The sequence below is a fragment of the Artemia franciscana genome, chromosome 8, assembly GCF_032884065.1.
Source record: "Artemia franciscana chromosome 8, ASM3288406v1, whole genome shotgun sequence".
NCBI lineage: Eukaryota > Metazoa > Arthropoda > Branchiopoda > Anostraca > Artemiidae > Artemia > Artemia franciscana.
In genome coordinates, this window is record NC_088870.1 from 22256731 (window position 1) to 22274261 (window position 17531).

Consider the following 17531-nt stretch of genomic DNA (forward strand, 5'->3'; position numbering starts at 1 on the left):
AGCGACATTAAAACTTAAAACGAACAGAAATTACTTCGTATATGAAAGGGGCTGCTTCCTCATCAACGCCCCGCTCCTTACGCTAGAGTTTGACTCTTTCTCTCAACTCTTCTTTTTAAAACAGTGAAAAACTTTAGCGTAAAGAGCGGGACGTTGATGAGGAAGCAACCCCTTTCATGTACGAAGTAATTTCTGTACGTTTTAAGTTTTAATGTTGTTCCTTACTTTCAGTTAAAAAATACTTGTTTTTTTATTTAATTTCTGAACGTTTTTGAATCAATGCATGTTTTGATTTTGGCTCTCCGCAGAGGAATAATCAAAACGAAATTTTCATATTTATTTTCGTTTGGCTAAATGGATTTCTCATAGTTCTGATCGAATGATTTTGAGAAAAAAGGAGTGGGGGAGGAAGCCTAGTTGCCCTCCTATTTTTTGGTGACTTAAAAAGGCAGCTGGAACTTTTAATTTTTTACGAATGTTTTTATTAGTAAAAGATATACGTAACTTATAAATTAGCTTACGTAACGAACTTTTGTATTCTTCTGTTTTTATTCGTACTTATATGAGACATATATGAGACATATTTCTTCTGTACATATATGAGGGGGTTCACCCCCTCGTCAGTACCTCGCTCTTTACACTAAAGCTTAAATGTTGTCCCAGTTCATTAAGAATGACCCCTGAATCACAAAAGCCGTAGAATAAATAGTTGAAATCACTAAAAATACTTTAGCGTAAAGAGCAAAGTATTAGAAGGAGGTGAGCCCCTCATATGCGTAATAATTTCTGTTCGTTTTAAGTTTTGATGCTGCTCCTTACTTCCAGTTGAAAAAACTTTTTCATATTTATTTTTTTATTGTTTTTTTTTTAAATAACGCTAGAAAATCCAGCGCTCCCTTCATGGAAATTTTCTTCCCCCATGACAAATTCCTCGATGTAAAGTTCCCCCAACATATCCCCCTCTTTTCAACCCCTACCTCAACCAAAAATCCCCCTGAAAATGTCTGTACATTTCCCAATAACCATTACTATATGTAAGCACTGGTCAAAGTTTGTAACTTCTAGCCCCTCCCACGGGGACTGTGGGGGAGCAAGTGGTCCGCAAAGACATAGTTGTAAGGTTTTTCAACTACGTTGAATAAAATGGCTATCTCAGAATTTTGATGCGTTGACTTTGGGAAAATAATTAGCGTGGGAGGGGGCCTAGGTGCCCTCCAATTTTTTTGGTCACTTAAAAAGGACACTAGAACTTTTCATTTCTGTTAGAATGAGCCATCTCGCAATATGCTAGGACCACTTTGTCGATATGATCACCCCTGGGAAAAAACAAAAAAAAAAAAAAACAAATAAACACGCATCCGTCTTCTGGCAAAAAATACAAAATTCCACATTTTTAAAGATAGGAGCTTGAAGCTTCTACAATAGGGTTCTCTGATATGCTGAATTTGATGGTGTGATTTCCGTTAAGATTCTATGACTTTTAGGGGGTGTTTCCCCCTGTTTTCTAAAAAAGGCAAATTTTCTCAGGCTCGTAACTTTTGATAAGTAATACTAAACTTGATGAAACTTATATATTTAAAATCAACATTAAAATGTAATTCTTTTGATGTAGCTATTGATATCAAAATTCCATTTTTTAGAGTTTTGGTTATTATTGAGCCGGGTCGCTCCTTACTGAAAGTATAGGAATTGCAAAACACGAGCCCTTGTCCTTTTCCTTCAAAGCTTTGGGCTAATTTCTTCAAGGAGAATTAATCCCAATTTGGATCGTTGGATTTTTCTTCCTAAGGGAAACTTCCATGGTTATTTAGAAATCAGTAGTACAAACCGCACTGTATTTTTGCTTCTAATGAGCTGTCCCTGTTTATTTTGCCATCTGTTTGTCCTAATGTAGTCGACTAATTCTGTTCTGTAGAGATAACATCGATCTAAGAGTTGGATAGTACGTGGATTGAGCAAAAGTCTTCTCAAAGTAACAAGCGTCAAAATAGGAAAGATTAAAGAAAAGTTCAAAATGATAATTCTTCCTCACTTGACAGTCTTTTTTAAATAGTGTTCAGTTTTTTTGTTGCTATGGACTAAAGTATTTTTAAATAGATTCTTCTCTTTATTGTTATTCGTTAAAAATTACCTTAAAATTTTTTCCATGCCCTTCGATTTAGCAGATGGATATGTCTTGTCATATTGATGGTCTGGGCTGTTGGACAAGAATTTCTTCTTGTTGTTCAAACGATATATAACTTTCAACTATTGTTAATTAGATTTAGAGTAAAGATTTTCCTCTAGAGTTGCTTGACGAGACACATTTTTGTCAAAGATGAAAACATTTTTTACCCACAGGAAAACAACTTATGGCTTTTTCTTAGTTGGAATAGTAAAAGACGGTAGAGAGAATCAGGTATCGAAGTCAGCCAAATATGGTACCATACCACAGAGAAGCAACTTTTCAAAAGATACTTTTAAAAAATAAGCGTTTTGTATCATCATATATAGGATGATTTGTTTTAATATTTCAGTTACTAAGGGCTAGGGTTTGTTCTTTACTATAATATTTCAGTTACTATGGGCTAGAGTGCGTTTTTTATTATAGGTTGCTCGCTCTGATATTTTTCTCGTTTTTTTTTCCGTTTAGCTTGCTCACTTGACTCCATAATGAATTAATAACTTTTAATGATAAAATGGCGTAACCGAATCCTTAAAAAAAAGTTATAGTTTTTAGGTATTTTATACAATACGATCATATATACAATACCATATGAAAATGTAGTTTTTTTTTGTCAAAAATTGATTTATTTCGAATTTAGTTTCTGTTAATTAAAAAAAAGATACGTAGATGCAGTCATTTTCTCTAAAATGAACCCTTAAAGATGTCTCTATGATGCTCCAGTGCCCCGCTAGCCCCGGAGGAAAATAGAACGGATGCTTCCCATGCAGAAAATATGACTTTTCTAGTTTTTCAAGCCAATAGATTTTCCATGTTGTTCAAGCAAAGGGACTGTAAGTTTTGTGAATAAGGTTTTGGCCCAAAAATCCTAATCATGTATTTTGTGTTTTGACACGACACCATTTCTAGGGGGTCTCAGGATATTTTTTTTAGTTATTGTAGGCTTTGTCCGTCTTTTACTAGGTTGCCGCTACCGTTCCAATCACGATCACTTGAGGGATGTGGGGTGTGGAATGTCAAACAAATTACAGATCACGATTTGCTGTTTGTTGCAAAATTAATTTGATGACATGTGGTAAAATTGTAATAAATTATAAATATTTCTCCTGGCGGATGTCTCTTGTATTTAACGTTCGAAATATTTCTGCTGTAAGCAGATAACTCTAATTCCTTCTTCATACAAATTACAGAAGGACAGGCACGTAAACAAGATTTTTTTCGGGGGGGGGGCAAAAACTTCGAAACAGCAGATATAAAGTAGCACTTTTTTTATTTAGTAATACAAAAAGCACGTATATCGGAAAATACAGATTAACTTTAATCTGTAGTATTGTAGCGGATGGGGGGAAGAAGACTGAATCCTCAAAAGTACATTTTAGGCTCAGGTTATGTTCATAGCGATGTAGAACCAGTGATTAATCTATATATCCCACTGAAAGGGAGATTTTAGGGTTAACAGTGCAATATGGGTGCTAAGGGGGGTAGTTCTTCTATTGCAAAAACGTAGATTTTAATGAAAAATGATAAAAAATGATAAAATGATAAAGCTGTACTTTATCCTGTAAAGAGGGGATAAACGCCCTAATATCAAGGATGATTCTATTTTGCTGTGGAAAGCAAACTCTTTTTACAAAAAAAAATAATAGAACAATTGCTAATTACTTCAAAGAGGGTAAAAAGTTAGACGGAAAATGGGTTAATAATTGGGCATTGACTTGACCGGATAATTGCATGCTGTAAAATCTCCCAAAAAAGGCTTCATGCATGTATCTAGATTCTTAATATATGTCCTACTTTTGCCAGAAATCCCAAAAAACCATGTGTAAATTAAACATTTCACAAAATTTCTGGGGGATGGCCCGGGCCCGAAGCCCCCCTCCCCGTGTACATGCCAGCAGAAGGACAAGCATACTTTTTGAGGCTTCGAGAATGTCCCTCTAGCAAGAAAAGACTCATGGACCTCCCGTCTAATAGTTAAGATGGAGTTACTGCAAGTGCAAATACGTTACCACTATTGTCGTTTTGTGGCATAAATTGGCTTGAACTGTCATTTGTCGTGATATAATCTCTTGTGTTGCTTCAAAAAGGGACTGGAAATTGTAATTTCTGTTAAAAAATTTCTCTTTCTTGTAATATCTGGCTGCCCCGTTGAACAAAAATGAAAATTTGTCTAGATATCTTTTTAGCGGAAAAATACAAAATGTTGATATTTTGCATTAAATGAAACCATACAAAATAAAAACAAATAAAAAAACCGTTGAATTTCGTTTTGAAACAAAATAAAAAAAAAATTATAGATTAAAATGCAAAGATATTTGCTTTTATGTATCCATAAATTGCAAACGTAGTGTAGCTTTTTATGTAGTGTAGAAGGAATTTAGCGTCTGATTAACTTCAGGCCTAAAGTGTGTTGTTTTCTTTTTTGTTACTTTTGTTTTTCCTTTTTTAACTTGACTATGTAAAAAATATTCATTGTTTACTTACATTTACGTAACAATAACTATACTAATGAAATGAACAGACAAAACTAATAGTGAGGAGAAATTACTTCGAATAATAGAGGACTTACTATCAACTCAGCTTACGACGGAAAACAGTTATTTATGTTTTACTGAAAACATCATATTGTACAAAGCCTAAAGCAAGTCGATTTTACTAATCTCTAGCATAGTTAATATTTTAATTAAAATGTCTATTTTAATTTTTTTTTTTTGTTTTTATTAAAGTGTGAATGGTCCTTAGTGGTGAAAGCAGAAGTTGAGCGGGCGGGGTTCTTTCATCCGTAGCAACGTGGTAACCGTCGTGTGGCAACATGTTGTGTCAAATTTTGAAACTATAGGGTTTCCTTATCATATTAATTGAACATATCTCATAATACTCGTTCAACGCCAAACCAGCTCTTTACAAGCAACGAATGTTGTTTTTCCGTACCAAATGGTGGAGAACTGGACTTTGCGATAATATTTTCAAAAGACGGCACTAGAATTTAAGATTTCTTCTTGAAGAAAATTGGTCTAGTTTTTTCAACTATTGATTTGATGAAGATAAATGACCCTTGGGATGCTGAACATATCTCATAATACTCGTTCAACACCAAACCAGCTCTTTACAAGCAACAAATGTCGTTTTTCCGTACCAAATGGTGGAGAACTGGACTTTGCGATAATATTTTCAAAAGACGGCACTAGAATTTAAGATTTCTTCTTAAAGAAAATTGGTCTAGTTTTTTCAACTATTGATTTGATGAAGATAAATGACCCTTGGCATGCTGAACATATCTCATAATACTTTTTCAACACCAAACCAGCTCTTTACAAGCAACAAATTTCGTTTTTCCGTACCAAATGGTGGAGAACTGGACTTTGCGATAATATTTTCAAAAGACGGCACTAGAATTTAAGATTTCTTCTTAAAGAAAATTGGTCTAGTTTTTTCAACTGTTGATTTGATGAAGATAAATGACCCTTGGCATGCTGAACATATCTCATAATACTCGTTCAACACCAACCAGCTCTTTACAAGCAACAAATGTCGTTTTTCCGTACCAAATGGTGGAGAACTGGACTTTGCGATGGTATTTTCAAAAAACGGCACTAGAATTTAAGATTTCTTCTTAAAGAAAATTGGTCTAGTTTTTTCAACTATTGATTTGATGAAGATATCCAGACAAAGAGAGAGAAAACAAACAAGCAGAAAAAAACACGTATGTTCATGTGTGAAATAGCTCTTTTGGAGGAGAATAAATTACTTATCAACACTGTAGGTGAAACTTTTGGAGGTGTTGCAATGCATGCTAAATTTGACAATAAATTTTTATTCAGAGTTCACCTGTTGTTAGAAGTTTCCTCCTCTTTACCTAAAAAATTAGTATTTATTTTTTTGAATTTTTGATAAAAAGTCAAAGCCTAGCAAATTTTACATGCAAATTTTACTACAATTTTACATTAAGATAGGCTGTTCAAATGAATGCCTGTCAAATATGTGGCCACAGACAGCTTTGGGAGTTGCCCCTTCTTTTTGCAAAATTTGTGGTTTTCCTGTGTTAAAGTTTTCTGACGAGTAACTGAAATCTTAAAATTTTTATATATCTTTGGAAAATATGAATAGGTTATAAAAATGAATGTTACATAGACGACCGCGGATCACCTACGGACGATAAAAGCGAAGACGTATACCGAGATAGGTGACCCTTGGCCGGATGTTTATTTAAATTTATTAGAATTTGAATTGTAAATTGGCTCTTGACTTAATAGTGAAGTCAATGTAGCTACTGAATACTGAGCTGGCTACAAATTTATAGCAAAAACATTCTCCTTAAATCATTTTATTTAAATAGGGAGCACCGGAAAAGTCCAGGTTAAGAAAGACACAAATAAAAATAAATAGTGTTATTTGTTCTAACTACACCTGGGCTCTCAGTGCTTGTGCTAAGTGAATATAATTTGTTCTTGTAAATTTATCGGCTAAATAGTGTGTAAACTTTTGTAGAAATTGAAAACTTTATCTAAGAAGTTTAAATATAGTAAGATACATAAAAAAAGAGTTAGTAATAAAAGAATATTAAAAATCATTTGTAACCTGACTTTACTGATATTGGTACCCTAAATCATTAACCTTATGATAGAGTAAAAGAAAAATACTGTCCTATACTACAGTGTTTGCAAGTGTGCTTTAACTTCATTGTTGTTGTTTTTTACATGCTTTCGTAACCTAATCACTTTATTCTTTAAGTGAATGTCAGAAAGAGAAGTTGAATAACACTGCCTTTTTTACCCGTTGTGTACCTGCTGTTGCTACGTTAAATTTTGAGCGAGTAAGAAGTAACTTTTTGCGGCTTAGCTGTCTGTGATCTTACTACAATTTTTTCCTGACTTCATGTTCAACCGGTATTGAGAAACAAAGCATATCTCCATTGTTTTTATTGTCCCAGTCCTGGATAATCTCTCAACGAGTTTAAGAATATAAAACGTCATTCTTCTTCCTACCAAGGCTTTTAGCCAATTTAGTCAAGCGAAAGTAATATAGTTTATGTCTAGTTTATGTCTAGACGACATAAAAAACTTTCAACTATAATATTATTGTTATTATTATTATTATTATTATTATACCATTGTGCCATTTCCTACAGTATGAAATACTTAAATATGTTACAAAACAAACACAATAAAATAAAAATTAGATATCTATCATCATTTTACAAAAAATTTAAAATCTAAGAAAAACTGGACATCTATAAGTAAATAGTGCACTTCGTTTTTTTATTTGTATCCTAAGATAGAAGAAAGCTGACAAAAAGTATTTTGCTTTAGTAAATAATACATTTATAGATTTGCTTACATGTTGCAATATCCAAGGAATTATCAGATCATTCAAGATATTCTATATCAAGGACATACACAAACGATCTTCAGATCTCTTCCTACTTGTGCTTGCAGCGGGACCAGGCGTTTCCGCCTTACCCGGCATCCGAACGAAGCTTCTGAATGAGGGTTATGATGGTCGGTCTTGTGTCAAATTTTCGGCTAACTTTAGCCATTGCTTGTCCCATTTGTGGAGGAATATACGGAAACCTCCAACAGGCTCCAAATATTGCCTTATGAATGACCATCAATTATCAAATTACCCTTCTTTTCTTCTACACCATGCTGATAAGGGTTCCCCGAAAAGTATCTGTTTAATAAGGCGTTCGTTGGGGTCATGCAAAACGTGTCCAAGCCAGAGGCGCTGGCAGCGCTTGATGATGCTTGAAATTTTGTCAGTATTGAAGCAATGTCAATGGATGTCGTCGTTTGAAGTCTGATCTGATGTTCGGAAGTGTTAAGTTTAACGTAGATATTGATGATCAAAAACCTATAGAGTACGTCCGTGAGCTGGTCTGGCATGCCGTGATTTAACAGCATAGAGTACGACTGCCCTCACTGTCGACTTGTGTATGCTGATCTTTGTTCGCGACATAATTTCTTTACGTACCCGGAGATGTTTCTCAAGCAGAGGGAAAACAGAGGGAAAAATTCTTCTGTTGACATCTTCATCACATCCTCCCTTCGAATCCATCTCGGATCCCAGATGAACGAAACTCTCAACCTTTTCAAGTGGGTAATCTATAATGATATTCAAATCAAGAACTTTTGGTTTCTTCCCGGTTATTCGTAGGCCGAGGTAGGTTGAGAAATTTGATACTTCGTCAATAGTGGAGGACGGAAATATGATCTGAACCTCCTCTACAGGACCAGAATCCGGACTGTTTTTCGCGTACTCGGTTATCTCTGACTGTTTGGAATCTACATAGTAGAATGTTAGCAAATAATTTGACTGCAACGTCTATGAGAAATGTTCCTCTATAATTAACGCACTGTGTCCTTTCACCTTTTTTATAAACAGGGAGGGTGACTGAAATTTTTCACTACTTGGGAAAATTCTCTGTTTTCCATATTTCTGTAAATAACGGCAGTAGCTAGCTTGCAATTAGGCTGGGAGATACTTTATAGATCTCAAACGTAATACTCTCCTCACCAATAGACTTAAGTCGTTTGAGATTTCGGATGGCGTTTATACTTGTGTCAAGGTCGGCGGAAATGTATTTATGCATTTCCCATCGCTCAAAATTTTAGGCACAATCGGCAATAGTATTGCCTTGTATATCTTCGATAAGAGTCAGGCACATAGGACTTCTTTCCAGTAACTTCTTTCAGAATTTGATATCTGCGTCTAGAATCGTGTTTTCGCGCTGCGTTTTCTAGCTTGTGAGTGACGTTTTCCCAGTGTCGAGTGCGGTCTTTCTTTAAACTTTGTTTGATACACTTCCTCAGTTCAGCTTTTGACTGCTTGCTAAGGTGGCTTGATCTACATCTCTTTTTAATCAACTCGGATCGTTTGGAAATCCCGCTCCTTTTTGTAGAGCTGGAGTAGCCAAGCATGTCAGAAACAATTTCAGTGGTCAAAGTTTTAAATTGCCACCACAATTTTTTGGTGTCTTGTACATCAGCGGGTAGGGTATCATGCCTGTTTTGAAGTTGAAGGCAAAACTCATGTTTCTTATGATCAAAATCCAGTTTTGAGATGTCTAGTCTTCTCTTTTGTGCCTGATTCTTCCTTTTACTACGGCGGAGAAGGATCTTTGCTCCCTCAAGGGTATGATTGCTGCCTGCTCTGGATCCAGTACAGTATGCTCTAAAGGCACAAGCATCTTGAACAAAGCTTCACCATCTTGTCCTGACCAGAAAATAATCTATCTGGGCTGTGGTGACATTATCATTAGAACGGCAACTGATGCGGTGTGAAGTCTTGCATTGAACTAGGGAGTTTATAACCGCAAGTTTATGGTCTCGAGCAAACTGGATCATACGCTCACAATTTTGGCATCGTATTTCATATTTGTAGTGGCCAATCACATCATGGAGTGACTTGTCAAATGAGCCAACTCGGTCGTTCCAGTATCCAGCAACAATAAGATAGTTCCATAGTTCCATTTTGGACAAGTTTTCACTGTATACTTTTCACTCTAGTTCTATGTAGAAGACTTCTATTTGGTCATCAGCAGCTCCACGAGTGGGAGCACACACCAATATGATGCTTATCTTAAAAAGTATAATCTTTAAGGGGATCAGAGCAATTCTCTTGCTACTTGAGACCCATTCAAGAAGCAACTGATGAGCTGAAGAGCTCAGCATAAATCTCATTTCATGAAGCCCATATCCATCCTGAACTTCAAAGTCGAGAAATCGATGTTTCTCGTTTGACTTGGCTATGGCTATATGTTTGGACAAAAAACCTCCAATCCTTGTCTCAGGCAGGCAACATCCACCTTATATTTATGCAATTTTCCACGGGAGAAACTCCATGGGGGAGTTTTCCTTGGTATAACTTTTCTGGAGGAAACATTTTGCGGGAGCGAATTTCGACTAGGGCAGGGTATTTGCGTAAAGAATTTTCCACGGAGGGGTATATCTGTCATTATTTTAAAAACCATTAGCAACTAAAGTTTTTTTTTCCCAATGAAAGGGCGCTAAGAAAAAAACATTCAGTCGGTATCACCCGCAAGAAATTTTCTAGGTGGAATTTTCAGCTAGGATGGAATTGTCTGGGAGGAATTTTCCTTGTGGGGAAGGTTGTATTTTACATGAGAAGAACTTTTCATAGAGGTATTTTCCGTGGGGGAAAGAAATTGTCCGTTGAGGGGGGATTCCGATTTCCCGGCATTATTTAAAAACGATCAGAAATTATTATTAACATGAGGAGGTTGCCCCGTCCTCAATACCTCACTCTTAAAGCTAAATTTCTGTTATAACTTTAAAAAAGTCAATTATTTTAATTAAACGGCCCTTGTTTGTCATAAGTCGTTTCTAAGGAATTTGGACAAAAACTCAAACTTTATCGTATAGAATGAGGTATTGAGGAGGGGGGCAACTCCCTCATGTAGCCTACATAATAATTTCTGTTCGTTTTTTAATTTTTTGTATTGTTCCTTAGTTTTAGTTGAAAAAGCTTTTTTTTCATTTAATACGTGTTAAAAGTAATTGTTCAGCGGCTTTTTTCTGGGTTTTGACAAAAATCTTTGATAACCACAAGGACAACTGAATAATCATATGATAAATAACCGTATGATGGTCTGGAATCTTAACAAAATGAATAATTAACAATAACATTAGTATAAATAATTAAGGCTAACGTTAATAATCTGCATAAATTGCTAACCGTAAAATGCATATTTAATTATTATAGCGCGTTCCTTCTCAAACTCAATTGTCATCAGGGTGACATCGCTACATCGATGAGTTGGTGAAAAATACTCCTAAACTAAAACCCAAAACAAATATAGATTCTCAGGAGGAGTGGGGGCGGGGCTGAGTACATAACTAAAAGCAAATCACATGTAAAAAAGAGGTACGAAGAAACTTCTAAAATGAAAGTATTTTAGCTCTTGACTTTAAAAAGACCGTTGAAGTTTGCCCTAAACATGGCTAAAGAACTGACTAACTATATTTGCATGGGCAAATATTTTTGCTGTGTAATGTTCATGGCTATATTAGGCTGCAAAAGTTCTTGCCAGTGAATTACGAGAATCTGACCCTTTCTTTACTAGTAGTCCTATTTTCATGCATCTGTTATGGCGTCTATATTGCTGTGAGTACGAAGGACGAGATCACAGTTGCCGATGTTGGTTTAAAATACACTTACTTTTTATTATTTTGTGTTTGCAATTTTTTAAGGCTTTCAAAAAGATTTTTTTTCAGATTTGACTGTGGGTCAGGTTCAGGACTTCTACGTTCAGATAAGCCAATAAAATTGCACCAGTGGACAAAAATTAAGCTAGATAGACATGGTAGGGATGCCAGACTCTGGGTCCAACATGATGGTATAACCAAGGCAAAATCCCAGGTAATATGAGCTATGTGTTTAAAACTAACATTTCTAAAATGATGTATGCAGTTAACAGTGAATTGTCTTAATTGTCTTTTGTGATATATATTTAGCTCTTTTTCCGTTCAATATTAATTCCAATCTAATTAAGTTTGCAATGTTAATCTTCCAGACTTTAGTGGGAGGCTCGTGTTTACAGAAAAATAAATATTTTAAAATATATACGAAAAAAAGTCCGCCAACTACTAGTTGAAACTTTTGGAAGTAATAAAGAATATAGTTCTGTTTTTCAATGGGGAAGGAGCATAAATGAGCCTAGAATATAGTTGCTGAATGTATAGCAATGGTTTTGGTTGATATTGGTTGAAATGGGTTTGATTGAAATTAGTAGAACGGAAGGGAGACAATAACAAAAAAACTGCCACGAAGAGTTTAAATCGGTGAAATGAAAAGGCAAGAGGATAATGAGTCAAAGTCGAAAAACGTATTATATCATATTTAAATTTTCTTGAAGATGCTTTGGACAAATCTTAGAGGACCCTCTGTCCCAATCACCTCCATTTTGTAGCCATGTTTGGACTCCGTATCAAAAGTTATTTCCATACGAACATTTGTCTAATTGTATAGAAGTAAGAAAAATAAAACAAAAAGGATACAATTGTGACGAAAATAACACCATGAAATTCAGCATGTCTGAGAGCCCTGGATCAAAGGTGTAAAGCTCCTATCAACAAAAATTTGAAATTTTATAGTGTAAACTTCTCCTGAAATTCAACGAAAATTCTTACAACGAAAATTCCATCCATCACGACTAATAGTACAACAAAAGGTTCTTCCATGACTATTTCTACCATGACTAATTATGCCACGTAGTACTATGCACATTTTCTCTTCGCTATTTCAAAGGACAATATAAGCCAGTTTTTGTAGAACTGAAATGCATTGCTTCTTTTTGTTCTCAGCACGATTGATTTCAGCAATTTTCTTATCTAAAAAGACAAAACATACTTTCAGTATTTTGCTATATTTTTATTATTGTTAGTTGGTACTTCTGTGTAGTTTTGCTTACTTGTTTTTTTTTTTTTTTAAATATAAATATGTTCGTGAAAGGGTGCCTTTTCATCTTACTTTTCCGTCTTAATTTTTTTTAAGCGGGTCATAAGTAAAAGAACAAACATTGACATGTGGCTTTAAAATAGAACACTTGCAACTTTTTATGTAAATTTTAGCATAAAAGAAATTTGACTTCTACAATTAGTAAAACGATGAGTTTCGCTTTTTTTTTCGAAGGACAGTGTCGTTTCTATGACTAGGTCTTTTCTAAATATTGGTCTCACCGAATGAGCAAGGTTGAATCTGCCAGGATTATACCAATGTTTTTTTTATACTATATTGAGATTATTCGAAGTTGAAAGTAATTTCTTCTTCAGTCATGTCCAAACATATTTTATACAGATAAAGTTATTTTACAAAAAAAAATACTAATCCACCTAGTTTATTAGCTACTAGCAGCTGGTGAAGCTCCGATCTTACACCAGAGGTCCAATTTCTCTTTGGCCAAAGCTTGTTTTCAAATTATGTATTCAGATGTTTAATTGTGGAGAGGATTCCTAGATTTGTCTGTTTAGAGGGGTTGCTGCATAGTCATTTAATTAGACCATTTAATTTAAATAGACCTTTTAAATAGACCATTAATTAGCTACCAACAATCCAGTGATGTTCTTACCCGACAAAAAGAGCCCAATTCTTGTTTAACCAAAGTTTGGATTTAAATTATGTATTCAGATATTTCATAGTAGAGAAAATTCCTAGATTTGTCGGTCTAGATGTGTTTCCGCATATCTATTACAATAGAAATGCTTTTCCCTTTATTTTTAAAAGGGGAAAGTACGAGTTGTAATTCACTCGCCTGTCTCATTTCGTAGTTCATGAAAGCTTAAATTTGAAAAAAGTGTCTGAAATTCTTTCATTTTTGTTTCTAAACAAAAGGCGAAAGAAATACGTACTCTTAGGTTTATAGTAGAAAATTTATTGTCAACAAAAAACGTAAACAGAAGAGAAGCAGATTCAAGAGTTAAAAAAAGCGAGTTTCCTTTAGAAGCTAATATATCCATACTTTTTTAAAATTAAAATCCAAACAATAATGTTTGCTACAACAATTTTTGTTCAAGGAAATATGGATTCAGCCTAAATTTTAAAAAGTATTTGCAATTGTTTCATTTTTGACCTTTTAAGATAATCGGGGAAAATGCATATTCATAGGTTTGTAGTAGAAAATTAAACAAATAATGTGACAGAAAGCAAACAGATTCAAGAATTTGATAAAAATGGGAAAATTTTTCTTTAAAAAGTAACATGGAACAACTTTTTAAAATTGCACTAGAAAGCTAAAAGTAATATTTACTTCGCTAATGAAAATAACGTACGTTAATTCACAATAAAAAAAAGTAAGACAGAAATTTCTTTCAATTCTATTAGTGTGTAAGAAATGAGTACAACAGAAATTACATGATTATAATATGTATCCTAAAGCTTCACTGTTTCAGATTACCCTTACTTATTGTAAATGGAAAAATCGAAGTTTTTCTTCATGGAAATAAAGTGTAATATTGTAGCTAAAGCATTCAGAAAAACCCAAGGTAGAGAGAAAAACAATATAATTCTTAAGAGTTTTCTTCCATATTATAAACAATTTACTAAACACGAAGAACTGTATGTTGGAAATACTGACTTTTCCTATTTTTCATAAGGGAAAAAATTAGGATAAATGCTGTAATCAAATATAAAAGGATTCTAATTGTTTTAATGCAGTTTAAAATTAGTTATTTGGATATTTCTAAAATTAATTAAAAACATTTATGAAAAAGAAGTTTTTCAAAGAAAAGTAAAGACAACATTAAACTTAAGATAAGCAGATACAAATACCTGTTAAAATTCAAACTCAAACGACCAAAAATTACTACTAAAGAACAAATAAAACCCAAAATGAACAGAAATTAAATAAACAATCATAGCAAAGAAAACATACAACATGTATTAATATAAATGAATAAATAACTTGTAAGCGATTAATGCTTAATTTGAAAACGCAAATAAGGCGTAAAATAAAAAAAAAAACTATTTTGCTATTGAAGTATAAATGAAACCCAGAACGAACAGAAATTAAATAAACAATCAATGCAAACGAACATAAAATAAATACAAATGCTAGATCTACGTTGCATGGGCAACATGAAGTATTGCGGCAACCTTTGTTCGGCTTTGCCGAGTAAAGTGTTGCGAGAGCAACACTTTGGGAATTGTTTCCTCACTTAGATTTAACGCTGAAGTTGTTAATCTGTAAGGATTTTGGAATAAATACTAGGTACACCAATTCAAAAAAGTTGCAAACCCCTCATTGCAACTAGAAAATTTGCAAACCCATCATCGCTAAAGATGGTTGTAGCCTAACTGTCGATTATTATTTACAAGTCCCCTAAATGTCTTACCGCTGGAACCAAATTGGTCTTACCATTAAATGCACCGGAAACAAATAACAGGCACACCAACTAGCCAAAGTTGCGAACCCCTCATTGCGGAAGATGATTATGAGCTAACAGCCGACTGTGCTTAAAGCTCCCTTTATGTCTCACAATTGGTATCGGCCTATTTTGGTTTCAGTATGTACAATACAATACTGAAGTTGTCAACCCCTTAAGCCTTTCGAACTGGTATATCTCATGAAGGAATTCTTCTGCCGAAAAACGGAAGACATATAAGTTGATCAGGTCATCAAGAGCTATCGACTGCCTTCAAAAAAATCTATCTGTCTTAGTTCAAAGGTTGAGTTTTTGCCGTAGGCTAAGTTTGTAACGTCACCACTTAGAAAGGGGCAAAGGATAATCTCTAATTTCTTTAGCAATTGGAGAACTTTTGAAGTTGAAGAGGCATATTTCATACCATTTCTGTATCAACCTATTTTTGGCTTCAGTGTGTACCTTACTTTTGAAGTTGTCAACCCCTTTAAACTTTCAAACTGGTATATCTCATGAAGGATTTTTTTTTACCAAAAAATGGATGACACATTCTTTGATCAGCTCATCCAGAGCTATCGACTGGCGTCGAAAAAGAAAATTTATCTGTCTTAGTTCAAAAGTTGACTTTTTTGCCGTAGGCCAAGTTTCTAACGTCACCACTTAGAAAGGAGCAAAGGATAAACTCTAATTTCTTTAGCAATGAGATAACTTTTAAATTTTAAGAGGTATACCTGATGACATTTCTCTACCAATATCCCAAGTGCGAAAAACCGAATGATAAACTTAGCTGAAATCACGAACAGAGACGGATAGAAACCATAGATGGCAGCGCTTTTGGTCCCTACTTTTTATGGCACTTGGTATTAACCATAAATCATTCGCATAAAATAAAAAAAATGAAGTATTTTTAACTTATCAGCGGGTGATTGGATCTTAATGAAATTTGATGTTTGGAATGATATTGTGTCTCAGAGCTCTTATTTTAAATCCCGACCGGATCTGATGACATTGGGGGGAGTTGGAGGGGGAAAACCTAAAGTCCCGGTTTTGCTACTTTAGGCACTTCCAGGTACGCTAGGACAATGAAATTTGGCGAGCGTATCAGGGACCGGACCAGATTAAATTAGAAATAGTCGTTTTCTCGATTTGACCATCTGGGTGGGGGAGTAGGGGCCGGTTAATTCGGAAAAAATAGAAAAAATGAAGTATTTTTAACTTATGAGCGGGTGATTGGATCTTAATGAAATTTGATGTTTGGAATGATATTGTGTCGCAGAGCTCTTATTTTAAATTCCGACTGGGTCTGATGACATTGGGGGGATTTGGAGGGGGGAAACCTAAAATCTTGGAAAACACTTAGAGTAGAGGGATCGGGATGAAACTTGATGGGAAAAATAAGTGGAAGTCCCAGATACATGATTGGCATAATTGGAACTGATTTGCTCTCTTCGGGGTAGTTAGGGGGGGGGGGGAGTAATTCTTAAAAATTAGAAAAATGAGGTATTTTCAACTTACGAACGGGTGATCGGATCTCAATGAAATTTGATGTTTAGAAGAATATTGTGTCTTAGAGCTCTTATTTTAAATCCCGACCGGATCTGGTGATGGGGGCGGGGAGTTGGGAGGGGGAAACCTAAAACTTGGAAAACACTTAGAGTGGAGGGATCGGGATGAAACATGGTGGGAAAAATAAACACAAGTTCTAGATAGATGATTGACATAAACGGAACGGATTCGCTCTCTTTTGGGTAGTTTGGGGGGGGTATTTCTGAAAAAATAAAAAAATGAAGCATTTTTAACTTACGAACGGGTGATCGGATCTCAATGAAATTTGATATTTAGAAGGATATCGTGGCTCAGAGCTCTTATTTTAAACTCGACCGGATCTGGTGATATTGGGGGGGGGGAGTTTGGAGAGAGAAACCTAAAAATTGGAAAACACTTAGAGTGGAGGGATCGGGATGAAACTTGGTGGAAAAAACACGAGTCCTAGATACATGATTGACATAACCAGAACGGATCCGCTCTCTTTGGGGTAGTGGGGGGGGGGGGTTAATTCTGAAAAATTAGAAAAAATTAGGTATTTTTAACTTACGAACGGGTGATTGGATCTCCATGAAATTTGATTTTTAGAAGGATATCGTGTCTCAAAGCTCTTATTTTAAATCCTGACCAGATCTGGTGACATTGGGGGAAGTTTGGGGTGGGGAGACCTAAAATGATGGGAAACGCTTAGATTGGAGGGATTGGGATGAAACTTGGTTGGAAAAATAAGCAGAAGTCTTGCATACGTGATTTAAATAATTTGAACGGATCCGCTCAATTGTGTGGGGGGGGGTAATTCTGAAAAATAAGAAAAATGACGCATTTTTAACTTACGAAGGAGTGATCGGATCTTCATGAAACTTCATATTTAGAAGGACCTCGTAACTCCGATATCTTATTTTAAATCTCAACCGGATCAAGCGTAATTGGGGGGGGCAGTTGGGGGG

The 17531-nt window shown here is 34.9% G+C and overlaps 1 protein-coding gene across 1 annotated transcript in view; it reads left to right on the forward strand.

Moving 5' to 3' along the window:
* Positions 1 to 17531, forward strand: part of LOC136030143 (pikachurin-like) — a 108315-nt gene that overhangs the window by 35486 nt on the left and 55298 nt on the right. Inside the window, exon 5 of the mRNA XM_065708842.1 lies at positions 11398 to 11542. Within this exon, the coding sequence (XP_065564914.1) occupies positions 11398 to 11542 (145 nt within the window). The remainder of the gene's footprint in view (positions 1 to 11397; positions 11543 to 17531) is intronic.